Below are 18,818 nucleotides of genomic sequence, written 5' to 3' on the forward strand. Positions count from 1 at the left end.
TGGCAACACAAATTGTCAGCTTTTAATAGTATGGTTTACAGATTAATTAATATTCCGATGAATAAAATAGATTATGATAAAGAATTGGTGGTTATAAAAGAAATAGCTAAATTTAATGGGTATAACGAAAACATAATTTCAAAATTAGTCCGAACACAAAAGTGGAAAAAAGAAAGGAGGGCAGCTAGTACACTCATCAGCGAGGGGGAACAAAACNGGCAGCTAGTACACTCTCCAGCGAGGGGGAACAAAAAGTAATTAGATCACCAATTTTATTTTATCCGGGCATCTCAAATGGATTAACTAAAATATTTAAGAATTTTGGTATTACCTTTGGTAACATCTAAGAGTAATAATTTAAGAGATTTATTAGATAACCCTAAAGATAAGGTAGATGAAGGGGGAAATCAGGCATTTATAAAATACAATGTGAAAGTTGTAATAAATGTTACGTAGGACAAACAAAAAGAAATATAGGGGTCAGGTTTAAAGAGCACTTAAGAAATATTAAAAATCAAGAAGTTGAGAAATCTCCAGTGGCTGAACATTTATTGACACATAATCACTCCATTAAAACCATAAAATTAATTAAAAACGTAAATAATTACAAAGAACTTAATATCAGAGAAGCAATAGAAATGCTTAAAAATAAAAACAATTTAATTAATTGGGATCTTGGCCCACTGAAAAATTCATTTTTAAACTTGTGTAAACTGGCAAAATGTGATAATATTACTTAGTGAAGCGCGCAACATACAACGATTAGCCGGCCAGACCACGTGCGCGTCTCCATCACTACCTCGAGCGAGCACGCACGAACCAACTTTTCATTTAGACGTGCGCCCACAACACACGGGACATTTCAGACCAAACATTTGTCACCGTCCTCACAAACCCGTTCATATACACATTTGGTGACTATACCGAACAATAATCCGCCTGTTTTACGTCCTCCGTCTCCCGAGTTCACGGGAAAATATGAGGATAACCCGAGGGAGTTTCTGGAGCAGCTAGAAAATCTCCTGACTCAATCCGGTATTCACTACGATTTATGGGTGAAAACCGGGGTACAATTTTTATGGGACACGGCATTTACTTGGTGGGAGTCCATTAAGTTGAACATGTCCTGGCGCCAATTTTCAAGGGAGTTTCTCGTGGCATTCGATAATAACAGCATCCAAGCCGAGCTGGAAAACGAACTCATGACAACACAACAGGGGCCCCATCAGCGTATGACGAAATTTATATAAATAAACAACGTTTAGCGATGCGCGCACGCCCCAGTTGTTCAGAGCAGCATATCGTAGATCGTGTAGTCTGTCTTTAGCCCTTATGCACGGATAGGCTAAAAGCTAACTTAAAGCCGTATGTACCGCCCCTGCGCCCCCCCAACCGCCGCAAGTTGTTCGACAGCGGGCGGGCGAGCTTATTGCGGAACGTCCCCCCGACCCTGACGATATTGCGGAGCAGATCATTAGCACAGCAGTTGCCCAAATAGGCCAACAGTTTCGGGAAACGGGCATCAGCCACGGAGAAATTAGTCCGCTCTCCTGGCTCAAAAATACAATCTCGATCACTCACTATCAAATACACAATCCAACGCGCAGCGCGAACGGCTAGTTCGCTCGTCACCGATAACGAAATCAAGCGCGTTCCTCTCGGTCAAAATTACGAAATTTTTATCGACCTTCCACTTCACCTCGCCCATTCACCGGGCCCTCAACCAGGACTACAGTCCCTCGCTCACAACGCAGGATAAGCTGTAGCCCCTTTAAATTCACTTACCGCACCCCCCCAACCACTGTGAGGGGCTCAATGCGGTCCTCAAGGTCTTTAAAAAAATTAATCATACTTTCGAGAAAACAAAAGTCCCCGTGTTATACGATAACAGCGCGAGTCGTGTACCCAAAATTATTTTGGACACAGTGGGGGAGGGGATACCAGCCGGACGTCCTACACGCTTAAGGCAATTGACACCGCCGGCGGACAAACCGTTCAGACACTCCCCGTTCGAACCGTAAACCACCTGAGTTTTGCAAAATAAACACGCCCGCGTAAAATTACAACTCCCGCTGTGAAACTTGAATTTAACAACGGCTTTGTGACGGCATTATTTGACTCACAAGCGCAAAAATCATATACCACGCCGGCAATAGCCCATAAATACGGAATTGTGCGCAAAGGACCCACACTAGGGTGGTCCTTATTTTTTGAATTTCGAAATTTCTTTCGGGACACCCCTCCATTTTTTTTCTTTAGTATAAAAAAATAATATTCTGAAAATTTAAAATCATTTGGAAAAATTTAAATCGAGGCGCACAGCATTTTAAGGTTTTGACATCGAATTTTCGAAGAATACTCTATAAAACAATAAAAAAAAACTTATATTAGAGATTTTCAAGTGATTTTTTCAATAAAAGTCAAAATACAAAAAAAAAAAAGGATTGACCTTATTATAACTTAACGTTAACATTAAAAAAAAAAATTTATGTGAAATTCCAAACTTAAATGACTTTCTAAAAATGGTGCTTTTTTGAGAAAATTGGCGTTTTTGAGCTCACCTAAACCATTAAGAAGTTATTATTTTATAGTGATTTTCAAATATTCGAATCGGTGTAGTTCCTGTAAGGACGTAGATGGGGGGTTATTTGTTGGGTTGGTGCCGTTGTTGTTGTTGTTGTTCATGCTGAAACAGGCATAAAAAAAACATATAAATATCGCAGTCCGTCAGCCAGTCTGTGGTTTTACGTGTCATAGAAACTTTTTTTTCACTTTTTCATACATAAGACATGAATTTTCGCGGGGGATTCTGGTCTGTTAAAAACACTCTTTAACCTAGGCGTTCCGCTAAACTGACGGGACCCCACCACTTTGGCGCAATATTTTTGCTTGCTTACTTTTGATAGGTAATGCGCTTTATAATAAGGGTTAAGGGTTAAATTTATGAAAAAAATATACCAAATGAAAGGTAATGATATTATGCATCTATATAAAAGAATTATATTGATATGTTCATTTTTAAAAAAGTTATGGCACTTTTATGTAAAAAAAATTGAAAAAATTTCGAAAATTAGCGATTTTTAAATTTGTAATTTTTTTGGAGGTTTCCCCCATTTACGGGGAACGAGGGAATTTTTTTCAATTTTTAAGAGTAATGTCTTCGACTAGATACGATTTGTGATCTTTTGACGTATCATTGAAAGAAATCGGTTCGGTGAGAGCTGAGAAAAAGTGGTAACAGACACAAAAAAAAAAAAAAACCACATCTTAGTAAAACCAATACCTTCTCAGCTTCGCATCGAAGCTAAAAAAAATTAATAAAACATGGTTTGAAAACAACAAAAAACTATCATTAAATTACATGATTTTGAACGGATTTTTACTGATTTCCTAATGCTAAATTTTACACGTTAAACTTTTTTCTCAAACTTCAAATTTTTATGGTGTATTAAGCAGATATATAACTAAAAAACTAAAAAAAAAAAAATTTTTGAAATTAGGTCCCCCAACAGAGACAATGCATCTAGAATACGTGACTTTTTATAAAATTTCTAACTTTGTAGGCCTCTAAATCCCTAGAAAATTGTTTTAAATATTTGAAATTTAGTTGAAACATAGATTATATACTATACAATACTATACTATACAATAGCGTAGTGCGCTCGTAGTGGTCCCCCGTGCAACCCAGCCCACACTGGAGGTACGGGCCTCGAGCACCCCTACCAGGAGGGTGATAAATGTTGCGGACCAGCATTTTGGGACCCGGCAACCCACCCCGAGCTCAACAGGTACACGTCCCTCACCAGTCCTGTAATCCAATCGCGATACGCGAACGGATGGTACCAGACCACGGCCGCTGATGTCATTTCGCGCTACACAACCTGATATAATTAGCTATTTGTTACCAATTGGTAACCGCGCCGCGCGTTATTCAATTCACTGAGTAGACCGGCGGATTGGCGGGGGGGTATTTGACACAGTACCGCGGCGTTCTCGATACACGGAGCACCGCGACCTGTGACAACTTTATCAGCCGTCGCCCTACTACGTACATATGGTAGTTTGACTGACTATAACCGCGTGCGATACGCCACGGGACAAAATCCAGCAAGTGCCACACGTCCATCTACGACCCGCCGCAAATATACGTATATACGTCGTCGTCAACTTGTTTCTGTATTCTGTCATATAATTATTATCATTATACGCTGAATTAATTGTAAAAGTGGCAATATCTGTACACGTGTATAAATCTTAGACATTCTTGTTCTGTTCTTTTTCTTTTGTTGTGTGGATTAACATTAAACGGTTGACGCCACCTTATCATATAAAGAAAACCTGTGTCGGCTATCAGTTTTGTTCACTCTCTGTTCACACGTATCAGTGTTAAATAAAAAATTAGTGAAATGAATGTTCTTATTGGAACAAGACATTAAACGCCTTAATGGCTCGTTCACTAAATAATTGGTAGAAGCATACGGGACAAAAAGTAAAAGTTCGGGTAGAACACTGTGGAACCTTGAAATAAATTAGTAAAAGAAGTTCAGAGGACTCAACATTACCAATAATTAATCATTCTAAGAACCTGATATCTGCAGCATATCGCCGTTCAGTGAGAGAAGATAGGCCTAGCTTATTGGCTATTGGAGAATAGTCGTAAGGGGAACATGGAACTTTTAGTAGGAAACTGGCAAAACGCAAAAATTTACGCTGAACACGCTATATCTGCAACGAACTATTTGCTGCATGAGGAATCTATACACCATAAAACTTGTAATCAGGATATTAATAAGGAAACAAGAGTTCATTTTGCTTTTTGAATAATCCATTCATTTTTTAAATTTAAATACTATCTACAGATTTGCATCAAGGCATTTCTTATGATAGTGATTTTAATCACCCCACTGTGCTGCTTTTTAGCTTCGATGCGAAGCTGAAAAGGTATTAATTTTACCATGATTTGTTTTTTTTATGTCTGTTGCCACTTTTTCTCAGCTCTCACTGGACCGATTTCTTTCAACAATATGTCAAAAGATCACAAATCGTATCTAGTTGAAGACATTACCCTTAAAAATTTAAATATTTTCCCTCGTTCTCCGCAAATGGGGAAAATCTCCAAAAAAATTACAAATTTAAAAATCAGTAAATTTTGTAATTTTTTTCTTAAAACTTCCATAACTTTTTAAAGAATCTATAAATCAACATAATTTTTTTTTATACTAAAACCTTAGATATTTTTCTTTTATTTGATATCATTTTTTTGAAAATTTAACACTTGACCTGCTCACTGGGGGAGATTTAAAATAGAAACTCTTTTACAAACACTAACTTTTTTAACTTAATTTTTGAAAATGTTCCGGAAATACTGCGTCCTTTAAACATATATCAAATTAAAGCTTATTTTATGAATTATAAAATTAAAAAAAAAAATTTGTCTCGACGACCTATCTTCTATGCGCAAATGGCTATCATATTGAAAAATATGCTATTTTTCTATTAAAATTCTAGGTTTTGTATTTTATTTTATTTTAAAATATCTTATAAGAGCAATACACAGACTTTCATGAATATTATATAATTTAATTGCACATAGAATAAAGTTCATAAGACATATGAAATTAAACTTATTTAAATTGTATGCTTTTTTTAAGTCGAAAAAGTCATTTTTAAATTTGAGTCAGTTAAATAGTCAATTTTATCATGAGACGAAAGCAACTAACAGTTGCCGAATCGGTAACACTTGTGTCTTACATGCCTAGGGTACGAGGTTCAATTCCGTCTGTACCCCACAAAATTTTTCATTTTTTTTGGAGTTAGAATAAAATTTTCAAATCATTTGATATTTATCACATTTAGATTCAATAACTTAAATAAATATAAAGAATCCTAACACTATAGTCTCCCCTTGTGAGAAGAAATGTCTTATTCATGTTAATATTATTTTACTATGTGGTTCTTTTTGTGGTTATGATTTATTTTGCCAACCCTCACTAGACCTACTTTTTTCAACGATACGTCAAATGATTACAATTCGTATTTAATTGAAGATATTACCCTTAACAATTCCTTATTGAAATAAAAAGTAGCTTAACCAGCTTTTTCNCCTTATTCAAATAAAAAGTAGCTTAACCAGATTTGTCCATACAAACAATTAAAATCATTAATTTTTAATATTCTTAAATTATTTATTGTCGAATTAGATTTGATATGATAAAAGTATTCAACTACAAAAGTAAATAATTTTACTTTATAATTTATTAATTTTTAACTCTATTTGTGTGTGCTACTACTAGTCTATAATATTCCAAAAATTTGTAACATGTTGCTATATAATTCATAAATTAAAAAAAAAAAATGATTTTTAGTTTTACCTGAATTTAACAATGGATTTTTACAATTATAATTAAATTTTATAATACGATTACAATTGAGTAAATCTTTTTAACAACTTTTTTTTTAGATATATAATCATTAAAATTAATTAAATTATGAATATTTCTATTGTAGAATCTTTTTAAACACCAAAAGTTAATTTATTACGATAAAAATGTAAAAAAAAAAATCGAACTTTTCTGATAAATGTGCTGTAAGTAGTAATTATAAAATTTCCTGATTGCATATTAATCTTAACGATTTCATTTTTTTCTATTTAATAATGTCAATTTCAAACTTGTAAGTTGATCTAAAACTTATGGTAATAAAATCATTTTTTTTTTTTTTTTTATTAGAAATTTCACTTAAAAGGACAAAATAAAGAAGGTTAAAAATTATTACTTTTAACATATTAAAAATCAAAATCAATAATAATTTAAAAACAATTATATATAACAATTATATAATATAAAATTTTATATTATATTTTTGAGTCTAAGAATTTCTAATCTGGGTATAATTTAGTAAATAGTTGATGTTGCTTTTGTAATTATTCACCAATTTCTTAGAATTAAACATTATCTACAGATTTGCATCGAAGCGTTTTTTTTTTATAATGATTTTAATCACTGTCAGATTAAATCTATACTGGACCCAACTATGCAACGTCCTCACTATGCATTGACCCCACTGTGCTGGGTTTTTTCTAATTATTATTTATTTTTAAATATTCAAATATACTTGTATAAATAAATTAATATAATTGTGACGAAATCAATAATTATTAGTTCTATAAAAATTAATTGGATAAATAATAAAAGATTCATTGGTACGTGCATTTTATTATTTATAATATAAACGAATAACAGTTGATTATAAATTTAATAATTTATTATATATAATATTTAGTATTCTACTTATGATTGATTTGTGTCCATGTGGAGTATTTTAGAGATATTTGTTAACTGGTCTTATATTTTCGGGAATATTTATTAATAATGGTGAAATGTCCTCTGGTTCATGTTGGTTTTTAGTTTCTTCGAAATTGAATTTTTCTAGAAATGTTATAAATACAATATAGAACTAATATTTATATCTAGTCGATAAAAAATATACAATAATAATAATAAATTTGTATTGTAATTAATAATAACCAACAAGATGCGTGTTTAAGCAATAGCTACAAAATCAACAATATTGATTTTTTTCATTTTTAATTCTTTATGTTAATTGTCACAAATAGACAAGGTGGTCCAGCATTCACTGAAAACTCAAATAACTTTTGATTCAGTTAATATTTTTTGCTAATTTTTTTTTTTTAATATTTAATAAACTTAAGGCTTATAATAATAATGTAATAAATATAATTTTTATAAATAAATAAAAAAAATATAATTTTAAAAATTTATGTGAAATGCTTAAAAAAAATTTAAATAGCCATATTTTAGAATGAATTTTAAGAAATAATTTGGTAAAATAATTTCTTATTAATGCTTTGTAGTTATTTTTCTGTAATATTTAAAATTTTAGATAGCCTTTATCTACCACAAAGTTCACTTGTCTCATGTTTCGCTACCGTTATTTTTCTGCTATAACTTTACGTTAAATTTATCATTTTATTCAAATCAGTTTTGTTTAAAATATTAAAATCAACGAATCCAAGATATAAGAAAAATATTAACCTCATAGTAATCCTACGGGATCTAGGTAAGAATTTAATATTTCACTACTTGCCTCAGAATGAGTAATAGTAATTGCAGTCTGGCAACGACGCCGTTGGGTTTGTTTGGGTTGTCGGGCCAGCGGCGATCGCCTGGATGTGCTCGCGCAAGTCACCACCAAAAAGTGACTTTTTTACCCCCCCCCCACTTCATTTTTTTTAATCTGCCGTAACTCGGTGATTTTCTAAGCTAGGAAGTAGGGGTCTTCGCCAATAATTTTGGTTCTGTCTCCTCTTTTTGGTACACCATCACTATAGGGGTCCAAAATCCCTTCTAAGGGATTTCCCCAGTTTTGGTCCGTTCGTTACCAAATTTGGTAACACTGTCAACAGTAGCATAGTAATCATCGGAGTTGAGTTTCATAGCATTTGGGCAAAACACGTCCGACTTTTCCGTCTTCATGTTCTGAACCCTTTCAATTGCGATGCCTTCGGATTCGTCAATTGATAGGGACCTTGGGCCAGGGAGTGCGGCGGAGGAGGTGTTTGAAAAGGCACCAATGTCTTTGGTTGATAGGTTAAGGGAGACCTCTATGGAGAAAGAACGTTTGAAATCAGTCGATAGCTTGGATAGCGAGTCACTGGAATATACGTCAAACTTATTAGAAGAGCTGGATAAATCTGTCAAGGAGGAACTAGCCAGGTTAGATAGGAGGATGGACCAGATGATGAACTTCATTAGGACATCCGCAGGAAGAAACGTTCACACCACTATTAAGGGTTTAATAGTGGATTCGGACAGAATTTGTAAAAAGGTTACTGAGGTCATGGACTTGTCGGCTAAAACGCGTAGCTCTTGGCAAAGGAAAATTGTGGATGGTCTAGAGAGCACTGTGGTGCAAAAAACACCTCCAGATGAGGCAAGGTTGGACACTATTTACTCTGCGATAGTTGAGCTAAGGCAAACTATTGAGGGTCGTCTGGAACTAAAGAAAACTGTGGGAAATGTTGAACAAGGCGCAGAGTCTTCTAAAAAAAAAGGTAACAGATCGGTAATGACGGGGACTGTATCCCACCAACCGGTGGCCCTCAGTGCAGTTGATAAAAATTGTGAAGAAACGAATGCCTGGGTTGAGGTTTCCAATAATAGGGCAAAGAAGTTTATCAAGGAGAAAGAGACCAAGGCTAAGAAGAAACCACCGGCCATCATGATCAGGACGGACACGGTGTCCTATGTGGATGTACTCAAGAAAATAAAGGCGGAGACCTCTCTGAAAGAGCATGCTAATGCAATTAGGGCGGTGCGTAAAACGGAGGCGGGACACTTGTTGTTGGAGGTGGACGGAAAAAGTGGCGCGGTGGAAAAAGTTAATGCGGCTGTTCAAAAGGCAGTGGGATGCAACGTGCCGGTGTCCACGCTGCAGCAGCGCACGAGGCTGGGGGTTTTTGGATTAGACGAACAACGGAACAGGATGAGATTGTGGAAGCGGTGGCTAACGTTGTGGGAACTTCGACTGACATCAAAATAACGTTACGGGCCATGCCTAGAGGCCAAAAAATGGCCATCATTACATTGGACTCTGGATTGGCGGGAAAAGTAATGGAACGTGGGCGCATTTGCGTGGGCTTTGTGTCGTGCAGAGTTCGCGTATGGATCGATCGGAAAAGGTGCTATAGGTGTCTGGCCAACGGTCATAATACGAAAGAGTGTCGGGGCAAGAACCGGGCTAATTGCTGTAGAGGCTGTGGCAACGAAGGTCACTTGGTAGTTGACTGTAAGGCGGGGGAAGCGGAAAGGAGGTAGTTCCGGGATACTCTGGACAAGGAGTCAGCCTTGTTTCTAGGATCGGCGGATAGGGCGGTGGCCAGCTCCAATAGTCTTCATGTCGAACACTATTAACTTACTGCAGGGGAACATGAACCACTGCAGGGCGGCCATGGATTTGCTCATGCAGCAGATACATGAGGATCGGTGTGACATCGTTATTGCATCTGACCACTACGGTCTGTTGGACGGCGTCGGTGGCTGGGTGGTGTCTGGTAGAACGGCGTTAGGAGTGTTTGGGAACCATATCTCCATGTCGGATGCGGAGTATGATGCAGAGTTCGTGGCTGCCAAAGTGGGTGACGTGGTTGTATACAGCTGCTATATGTCGCCAAACTCGACGGCGAACGAATTTGAGTGTTTCCTAGGTAGGCTGAACTGCAGTATCCGGAGGAGGTCTCCTAGGAACAACTTGATAGTGGCCGGTGACTTTAACGCGAGAGCTACAAGTTGGGGCGACTGGTTGCCCAATGTCAGAGGGCAGCTCTTAGAGGAGCTGTTTGTAAGCAACGATCTAGTGATTTGTAACGTTGGAGATGAACCCACCTTTGTAGGAATAGGTAGGGGCTCTATTGTGGATATAACAGCAGCTTCGACAGGTTTGTTTGGACGCATTAGTGAATGGAGAGTGTTAGCCGAAATGGATGACGCGGTCGCATTGCACTTCCGGCTTTACCGCTGGATGGCGACTGCGACACAGCTACCTCTCCTCGTCCGACAGGTCGCGCGACGCCGAGTGACCGCGGGTGAGGAGAACCGGTCCAGGCCGGTTCTAACTAACAAGAATATTATAACATCAATTGTAACTATAGTACTTCCTCTGGAACCGATATTGTTTTTTTATGTTCTTATGTATAATAAGTTACAATATAGTATAAAGTAAAAGTTAAACACGGCGTTGTTATTCATTATTCAATATTAAATTATCACCTGACCACAACATGGATAATCACTCTGACCACAATTACGTGTCCTTCACACTGGATGCTAGCCGTTTACACTACAACCGTGGGCAGATTTTTAATGGTTGGAAGACATCTGAGCAGATGGACATGGAAGCGTTCCATTGGGGTTATACTCTGGCAAGTGGAGGAAAAAACCATCAGGGCATACAAATTAAAGAAGAGGTACGTGAATTTGAAGAAGTGCTATCGCAAACATGTGACTTTGTTCTTAGGAGGAAAAATGGCCCTCCTCATGGCAAGTCAGCTGCATATTGGTGGAACGGTGACATAGCGGAGAAGAGGAGGTTGTGCACCATGTCGAAAAGAGCGTTAAAAAGAGAATCTTCAAGGATATCTGGACCACCAGGAAAATTGGAGCTCTTGAGACAGCGTTTAAAGGAGGACAGGCGCCAGTTGAAAGTAGCCATACAGGACAGCAAGCGGCAATACTGGGAGGCCCTTATCCTGTCAGTTGACAAAGACCCGTGGGGCAGACCTTATAGATTGGTGATGGGCAAACTGGATAAGTATAGGCCGAATTTAGATGTGCAGTTTTCACGTAAGGTTTTGGAAGAATTGTTTCTCGACCACTCCGGAGTCAGCCGAATGCTTCAACCGCCATCTACTCTCCAGGAGAACATAGTGTTCTTTACTCGGGAAGAAGTAGACTGGGCGGTGAACAGGATTAGGGGAAGGACCAGACAACTTTAACGGCAAAATTTTGTGCGCCCTGCATGACATTAACCCATGTAGACTTCTTAATTTATTTAATAGTTGTCTCAGAAATGGCTACTTTCCTGACCAATGGAAAACGGCGAGGGTAGTCCTTTTGCATAAGCCCGGTAAGCCTAAGGAGGATTCCAGTTCTTACAGGCCTTTATGCTTGATCAATGATGTCGGTAAGCTGTTCGAATCGTTACTGACAAGGAGGCTCGAAAAACATTTATCAAACAAGGGTGGTCTAGCTGATGCCCAATATGGCTTCAGACGAGGTAGATCTACCAATGATGTGCTTATAGCATTGGACAGCGCAGCAGGGGCTGCCATAAATGCTAGGAAGTGCTGTGTGGCTGTCAGTTTGGACATTAAAAATGCGTTTAATTCATTAGGATGGAATAGTATATTGGAGTCATTGTTGGATTGGGAGATGCCAGGTGATATAGTTGCTGTTTTCTGGTCCTACTTTAAGAATAGATCTGATTCTCTATACTGTGTAGACGCACCGGATATCAAAGTCCAAGTGACATGCGGTGTCCCTCAAGGATCGGTAGTGGGACCGACTTTATGGAATATGGTGTATAACAGAGTTTTGTCACTCAACATGCCTGCTCAAACTGGTATCTTGGGGTTTGCGGATGATACCCTTGTGCTAGCTGTGGCGGACAACATAGATCAACTTGAAATTAATGTTAATGAGGCTCTTGAAACGGTTGCGGTGGCAATCAGGAAACTTGGACTCCTACTGGCAGTCGGCAAGACTGAAGCTGTCTCTTTCAGGAGAAATTACGTCGATCGTTTGCCCAAGGTAAAGCTTGAAGGAGTTGAAATTCCGATCAGCAAATCGATGAACTACCTAGGGGTTCAGGTGGACCATGACCTAATGTATGGCCCACACATCGCAAAAGCAGTTAAGAAGGCAAACAACACAGTGCTGGCATTATCGCGTCTCATGCCTAATATAGGAGGCCCTAGGGAGTGTAGGAGAAGTCTCTTGGTTGAAGTGGTGCACTCGGTATTGCTGTACGGAGCGCCGGTGTGGGCCAATTCGCTCAAGTATAGGAGAACCAGTGTGGATCAGCTCGGAAGCGTACAAAGGAAGGTGTTGCTATGCCGCATAAGTGCATACCGCACCGTGAGTAAAACAGCCGTCAATATATTGGCATCAACTCCTCCGATCGAGCTGTTGGCGCTTGAGAGGAAGGAATCATATATACTTAAGAAAAATCCAGGCACACTGGAGATCGGATGGAGGGAATCGTTAAGTAGGATGACGATTAGCAAATGGAAAGAGCAGCTCGTAAACGATACAAATGGCGAGTGGACGAAGAAACTGGTTTGTGATTTGAACGGTTGGGTGTGGAGGACACACGGTAACTTGAGCTTCCACTTGACGCAAGTGCTTACTAACCACGGATGCTTTGGAGCTTACCTGAAAAAAATTAAAAAAGAACCGGACGAGGCATGTTAGTTCTGTGCGGCGTTGTCGGATAATGCGGAGCACACACTATTTCATTGTCCAGCGTGGAGCACCTTGCAACAGGATCTGATAAACGTCGTAGGTGCGATTTAGGTGGGAAATATAGTCAATATTATGCTTGAGGACCCTAGTAAATGGAAAGTTGTGGAGGCGTTCATCTCAAAGGTCATGATACTGAAAGAAGATGCGGAACGAGAAAGAAGAGGCGAACCGGCACGAACTAGGGCGTCTGGATCTGTGATCCGGCCTTCTTTAGGAATTGCACAAGGACGTCGGGATCTGTGATCCGGTCTGGGAAATGGTTAGTGTCAGACGAAATCGTAGATGGAGAAGCTGGTGTTGTTGGTAAACGGCTGTTGTTGTATATTGTAAATAATAGTAGTTAAATATGTAATCTTACTGTTGTATAATTAAATTGATGTTATGATAAATTTAATTGATAAGTATGGATGTTTTGTCTGTTGTAAGTAAATGTGTTGTATAGTTATATCTCAGTTATATTGTTTGTAATATTCGTAATATTAGAATCAATCCATTGTACTAAGTTTAAGATATCTGTAATGTTAAAGTTTTTCTTTGAATAAACGGCACCGGGTGGCCCGGGGGAAGTAATGCTTAACGGCGAGTTCCCTCCGGGTCATCTATGGGTGCACATGCACTTGAAAAAAAAAAAAAAANAGAACGCTCATTGCACTAAAAAAAAAAAAAAAAAAAAAAAAGGTCTAGAATTATTAACCCTCCGATAACTCCGATAACTATTGTAAATCGTTCTCAAATAATCAGCAATACAAAAGACAAAAAAAAAACCACTACTGCCGAGTCCGATGACGACTGGATAATCATTTTATCATCTAATAAAAGACCACATGCACATTCACCCGGATCTTCTCCTATAGCAAAACACAGTGGTACTTTTAATAATGTATCAAAGTACTAAACCAGTTCACTCCTCTTCAAACAAGTTCAGATAACATGGAAACAGAACCAACAAATCAACCCACCCCGCACAAACCACCACCCTTATTCATCAAATCTGATTTAAACTACATTAACTTTTGAGAGGCCATTAAAAAAATTATTGATATCGATGAGTTTATTTGTAAAAGTAACGCATTTGGTTTAAAACTTCAAATAAAAACCCCGGACTCATATCGAAAAATTGTAAGAGTACTTTTACAAAAAAATGTTGATTTCCATACATATTAAGTAAAACAAGACAAACCATTTCGCGTTGTACTAAAAAAATTGCACTATTCCACAGACCTCAAAAATTATTCAGGATGAATTAACTGAAATTGGTTTTAAAGTCAAACAAGTCCTTAATGCCCTGCAAAAATTCACCAAAAAACCACTTTCTATGTTTTTTGTCAACCTTGAACCTTACACAAACAATAATAAAATATTCAAAATTGATACTATTTATCGTTCAAAAATAAAATTTGAAAAACTTATACTTAGTAATAATCCAATACAATGCCTCCGATGCCAAAATTTTGGGCACACTAAAAAATATTGTAACCACGAAACCCGTTGTGTCAAATGTGACGAATCGCATTTGTCAAAAAACTAAAGACCAATCGCCCAAATGTGTATTATGTGGAGGAGCTTATCCAGCGAATTACAGGTTGCCCTGTGTATAAAAACGGAAAACACTCAATCCAAAATCTTAAAATAGCAATCAACCTTTTGATCATAAAAATTTACACAATGTACAGGACCCCACTGGTAACACCCAAATAGAAAACACTAATCCTTAATTAATCCCCTTTGATATCCTTACTAACCACTGTAATTAATAAAATTATTTTAAAAAATGACTAAAATGCCTACATCAACAAATCCTATCATCAAAATACTACTTTGGAATGCTAATGGTCTTTATCAACACAAAAATGAATTCCAAACTGTACTTAACCATAACAAAATAGACATAGCACTGATAAGTGAAACTCATTTTAATGACAATAATTATTTTAACATTTACAACTACACTATGTATAAAATTAACCACTCTGACGACACTGCTCATGCTGAGTCCGCCATTTACATTTCACAAAACATACAACACGATAAAATAAGTCCGTATGAAGAACTATCTATACAAGCTTGAAGTGTATCTAGTATATCAGCGGTATATTGCCCTCCAAATTATAATAGTATACGTCAAGATGGCTTCCAGCAGTTTTTCAACTCCCTGGGTAACTTATTTATAGCAGGAGGGGACTTCAACTCCAAACATCCAAGATTGGGTTGTTTTGGTAATAATCAAGGAGGAAAACATTTGCTTACGGTTATCAACAATAAACACTATTCAACTATTTCACCAACAGGACCAACTTATTGGCCTACCCACGCAAACCGAAACCATGATATACTCGAATTTTTTGTAACAAATATTCCAAGCCAGCTAAGTACAAGCATAGAAAATATTTGTCACATCATCAGCCACCACTCACTTGTTATACTAACTATTGGTGGCGAAGTTTCTTATTATACAAGACCATCACTCACAAAAGGACTTATTAACTGAGATAAATTCAAAATAAATTTAGATAACAATATTAATTTGAAAATTCCACTTAAAACCCATGAAGACATCGAAAATGCGGCTCAAAACTTTGTCTCGCTAATTAAGAACTCAGCAAACAGTTCATTCTCATTAATTAAGAGTAATGGTAGAAGCGAAGTAAAACTTCCAGTTCATATAAGAGTTCTTATCAGTAAGAAAAGAAGAATAAGGTCTATTTGGCAAAACACTCAATACCCCTTGTTCAATCAACTATAACGCTTAAAAACCAACTTCAAAATTTCAAATCATCCAAATATCAAAATTACATTCAATTACGCAACATTAAGGATAAATCATTATGGAGAGCTACAAAACGACTGAATCAAACTAAAGAATCTACCTCACCTCTTCAAAAAGATAACGTTACTCTTGCTATATCAGACGAAGAGAAAGCTACAACCTTTGCTGAACATTTATTTAATACATTTAAACCACATGACGACATCGTGCCCGATTCAAAATATATTAATACTATTAATGACTTGTTATCATGTCCTTTACCTATGTCTCTTCCTGTCAAGCCATTCAGTCTTGGAGAAATTTCACCTAGGGTATGTTCTCATCACAAATAAAGTGCTAACAAACTTATCAAGAAAGGGTTTTCTCCTTCTTACATACATATATAATAGTATGATGCGACATTCTTACTTCCCATCAATTTGGAAAATAGCTGTAATAGTTCTTATACCTAAAACAGGAAAACCATAATATATGACGTCATATAAACTGATCAGCTTATTACCTACACTAAGCAAATTGTTTGAAAAACTTCTACTGAAAAGGATCAGACCAATATTGTAAGAGCACCACATTTTACCAAACACTCAGTTTGGATTTCGTGAGAGATACTCTCCCATACATCAATTCATAGGCTGACTGATACAATAGCTTCAGCGTTAGAACACCGCAAATACAGCACTGGACTATTCCAGGCCTTCGACAGAGTGTGGCATGACGGACTGCTTTTCAAATTAAAACACATATTTCCAGCACCTTTATATTTAATAATTAAGTCCTTCCTTTATGAAAGGAAGTTCACAGTAAGACAAGGTTGTGCAAATTCTCCTTTTTACGAAATTCAAACAGGCGTTCCCCAAAGAAGCGACCTGTCTCCTAATCTTTACAATATATTTACTGCAGACATACCCCAGACTACTGACACTCTTCTCGATACGTTTGCCGACGATACGGCTTTACTTTCTACTCATAGTAATATTTCTCAAGCGGCGGGCTTCAAATTCATGTAAACATTATGGAATCATGGTTCAAGAACTGGAAAATAAAAATTAATGAAAATAATAAAAAAGTCATGTTACATTCTCCCTCCGTTCTGAAAAATGTTAAACTATAACATTTAACAACATATTAATTAATAACCAAAACGAAACCAAATACCTAGGAATAATATTGGACAAACGATTAACTTGGGACCTCACCTTAAAGACAAAATGAAAAAAGCCAACAGCAGATTTCATCATTTTCGTCAACTACTCAAATTCAAACTACCGCTTAAAATAAAAATACTCATTTATCAGTCATTAATCAGACCAGTCTGGTCTTATGACATCCAGATTTGGGGACCAACCAAGCCATCAAATATCCGACCAATAAAAGCTTTCCAAAACATAGAATTAAGAAAGATAACTGCCGCGCCCTGGTATGTAACAAACATCAACTTACACAAAGAACTTAACATCAAATCAGTCAAAGAACTCGCTACTTTACACTACACTAGATTCCACTCAAAACTTAACACAAACAAAAAACCTTTAATAAAAAAAATGCATACTTTTACAATACCTGATAACCCATCACGTCGACTTAAACGAAACTGGAATCGTGACCTTTTAACTTAACAAAACAACGCCAACAATATAATCTTAACAAAAGTATAACTTAAATTGTCTAATTAAGGTGTTACCACTGGGTGACTTCTTTTAATATTATTAATGTCATAATTTAAAGTGTCAAAAAAAAAACTTATTGTAAATTAATTTAAATTTAGAATTTAGTACAGATATTTTTTCTAATAAAAAAAAAAACCCTTTAAATTTTGTAAAAATTTGAATTTTTTTGTATGTTTTCTACGGTATCAAATGCTGGCTATATTATATAAATAAGGACAGAAGTAAACACCGTCTTTTCACACTAAATATATGTGTATGAATTTATCCATGAAAATTGTTAACGTTCTAATGACCGGCTTTAATTCAAATAAAAACACGAACAATGCCTATTACTTAATTGGTAATTTTATCTCTTTAGAGATAAAACTACTAATTCTAAATAAAATTTCAATGTATTTATCACGAGTCAAGATTTATATTATACTAAATACATGGTCGATTATATTTAGCAATTAGTATTAATTTGATGATAAAAAATTTGTAAGACAATCGTTACTAATCATTCACTCAATAGCGTAAGTAATTTTCATGAAAAAAATTACACACCATAAAATTATATTAATCATGAAAAGATAGTGTTATCTCTTGTCCATTCCTTAACACCTACTTATGTTTAATACCGTAAAATTAGACATGAAAATTCAAATTTTCACAAACTATAAATGTTACACAATATTTACTACTGAATTTTAATAAGATATTTTCTTATCAAAATTTTTCTTCTTATTAGTTCTAAATTTATTGATAAATGAAATTTGTAAAAGCTAAAAAATACAATAATGAAATGTATTCCTAGTGTATCATTTGCATTAATTAATTTCAGTAAAACATACATAATAACATTGACAAATACAAGAGTAATTTTTTAAATATTTAATTATTATTAAGTAAAAAACAATTAAATAGGAATATCATTTAAGAGTATAAGATATCTGGGTAAATACCTTGATTATTTTCATTATTCATCATTTGAGTTGAAGCAATTGTAAGATCTTCAAAATATTATAGAAAATAAAAATTTATTATTGTTATTTTGAACATATTATATAATTAGTTCTAAATATATTGATAAATGAAATTTGTAAAAGCTACAAAATACAATAATGAAATGTATTCCTAGTGTTTCATTTGCATTAATTAATTTCAGTAAAACATACTTAATAACATTGCCAAAATAGAAGAGTATTTTTTTAAATATTTAACTATTATTAAGTAAAAAACAATTAAATAGGAATATCATTTAAGTATATAAGATATCTGGGTAAAATACCTTGATTATTTTCATTAATCACCATTTGAGTTGAAGCAATTGTACGATCTTCAAAATATTCTAGAAAATAAAAA

The 18,818-nt window shown here is 35.8% G+C and overlaps 1 protein-coding gene across 7 annotated transcripts in view; it reads right to left on the reverse strand.

Annotated features, from left to right (window-relative positions):
- Nucleotides 1-7,194: 7,194 nt before the first annotated feature.
- LOC126902736 (uncharacterized) overlaps nucleotides 7,195-18,818 on the reverse strand; it is a 61,648-nt gene continuing 50,024 nt past the window's right edge. For 3 of the 7 annotated variants that reach the window (XM_050680330.1, XM_050680326.1, XM_050680321.1), the window contains 2 exons: nucleotides 18,419-18,478; nucleotides 7,195-7,427 (listed from right to left, as the gene is read on the reverse strand). In XM_050680330.1, the coding sequence (XP_050536287.1) occupies nucleotides 7,321-7,427; nucleotides 18,419-18,478 (167 nt within the window). In that variant the 3' untranslated portion in view covers nucleotides 7,195-7,320. Of the gene's footprint in view, nucleotides 7,428-18,418; nucleotides 18,479-18,744; nucleotides 18,805-18,818 lie in introns of all 7 variants that reach the window. The other 4 variants (XM_050680328.1, XM_050680327.1, XM_050680325.1 and 1 more) reach the window with 3 other exon arrangements.

The sequence above is a fragment of the Daktulosphaira vitifoliae genome, unplaced genomic scaffold, assembly GCF_025091365.1.
Source record: "Daktulosphaira vitifoliae isolate Bord-2020 unplaced genomic scaffold, ASM2509136v1 Scaffold_3, whole genome shotgun sequence".
In the NCBI taxonomy this organism is placed as follows: domain Eukaryota; kingdom Metazoa; phylum Arthropoda; class Insecta; order Hemiptera; family Phylloxeridae; genus Daktulosphaira; species Daktulosphaira vitifoliae.